Source organism: Otolemur garnettii, unplaced genomic scaffold (genome assembly GCF_000181295.1).
Source record: "Otolemur garnettii isolate 467f Iridium unplaced genomic scaffold, OtoGar3 scaffold00425, whole genome shotgun sequence".
Classification (NCBI taxonomy): Eukaryota; Metazoa; Chordata; class Mammalia; order Primates; family Galagidae; genus Otolemur; species Otolemur garnettii.
Window position 1 is genome coordinate 31,551 of NW_003852820.1, and position 1,371 is coordinate 32,921.

General features: G+C 41.9%; 1 protein-coding gene across 1 annotated transcript in view; it reads left to right on the top strand.

Annotated features, from left to right (window-relative positions):
• Positions 1-876, top strand: part of MED18 (mediator complex subunit 18) — an 8,902-nt gene extending 8,026 nt beyond the window's left edge. Inside the window, exon 2 of the mRNA XM_003803697.2 lies at positions 277-876. Within this exon, the coding sequence (XP_003803745.1) occupies positions 277-830 (554 nt within the window). The 3' untranslated portion in view covers positions 831-876. The remainder of the gene's footprint in view (positions 1-276) is intronic.
• Positions 877-1,371: the final 495 nt, after the last annotated feature.

The window sequence follows — 1,371 nt, forward strand, 5'->3', positions numbered from 1 at the left end:
AGACTTTGAGGTTGCTGTAAGCTGTGATGCCATGGCACTCTATTGAGGACAATAAAGTGGGACTCTGTCTCAAAATAAAGAAAGAAAGAAAAATGAAAAGGGAGAACAACTTTCTCACAGTTGCAATTCTTTGGCAGTGTAACTCCTCTAAAATCTCATGTAGTAATCCTGAGTTTTTAAGGAACACTGCACTGAACTGTGTTGGTTTTTCAATCTTTTGCTAATGCCATGACCCAGAATGAAAAATGGGACTAAATAGTGTTTTCCCCTCTTCAGGAAGTGTTTTAGATCACAGTTTGGAAAGCCTCATCCACCGCCTTCGTGGTTTGTGTGACAACATGGAACCTGAGACTTTCCTTGACCATGAGATGGTGTTCCTCCTCAAGGGCCAGCAGGCCAGCCCATTTGTTCTAAGGGCTCGGCGTTCTATGGATAGGGCAGGGGCACCCTGGCATCTGCGTTACCTAGGACAGCCAGAAATGGGAGACAAGAACCGCCATGCCCTAGTGAGAAACTGCGTGGACATTGCCACATCTGAGAACCTCACTGACTTCTTGATGGAGATGGGATTCCGCATGGACCATGAGTTTGTCGCCAAAGGACACTTGTTCCGTAAGGGCATCATGAAGATTATGGTGTACAAGATTTTCCGCATCCTAGTGCCGGGGAACACAGATAGCACTGAGGCCTTGTCACTCTCCTACCTTGTGGAATTAAGTGTTGTTGCACCAGCCGGGCAGGACGTGGTATCTGACGACATGAGGAACTTTGCTGAGCAGCTGAAACCTCTGGTTCACTTAGAGAAAATAGACCCCAAAAGGCTCATGTAACTAAGGAGGTCTCTCTGTCCACCCTTGGGGCCTGTCCTCACCTATTAGAAAAAAGATGATGTTTTAAATGCCCCATTTCACCACTGCCGGCCAGGCATTCTTCCTTCAGGAAGGACAGTAAGGATTTAGTTGGTTCTTTGTACTGTTTTCCTCAGGTGGTGATTTCACTTTCATGATAACCTTTCTAAATTAAAGCCTCAGGATAACAGAGAATCTAACTGATCCTTCTGAATAAAGAGGAGAAACTGGAATAAATTAGTTTGGAGGAAGAAAAATCTCTTTTAATTGTTTTACCATTTGTGTATAAGATATATAATAAGGGCTGCAAGCTTGTGTTGTATGGAAATAAAGGCTATGAAGAGAAATGTCTGTATTACTCTGTCATTCTGATCTTTACTCCCTTACCCTGCTAATTTGGGAGGGGGTTGTTACTAATTGCAGCAAAAAAAAAGAAAAAGACTGTTTTTTTAGTTTTAATTTTGATAGAATGAGTTTTTACTTTTCATAAATTAACATTTTGTTGTTGAAAAATTTTTAAATA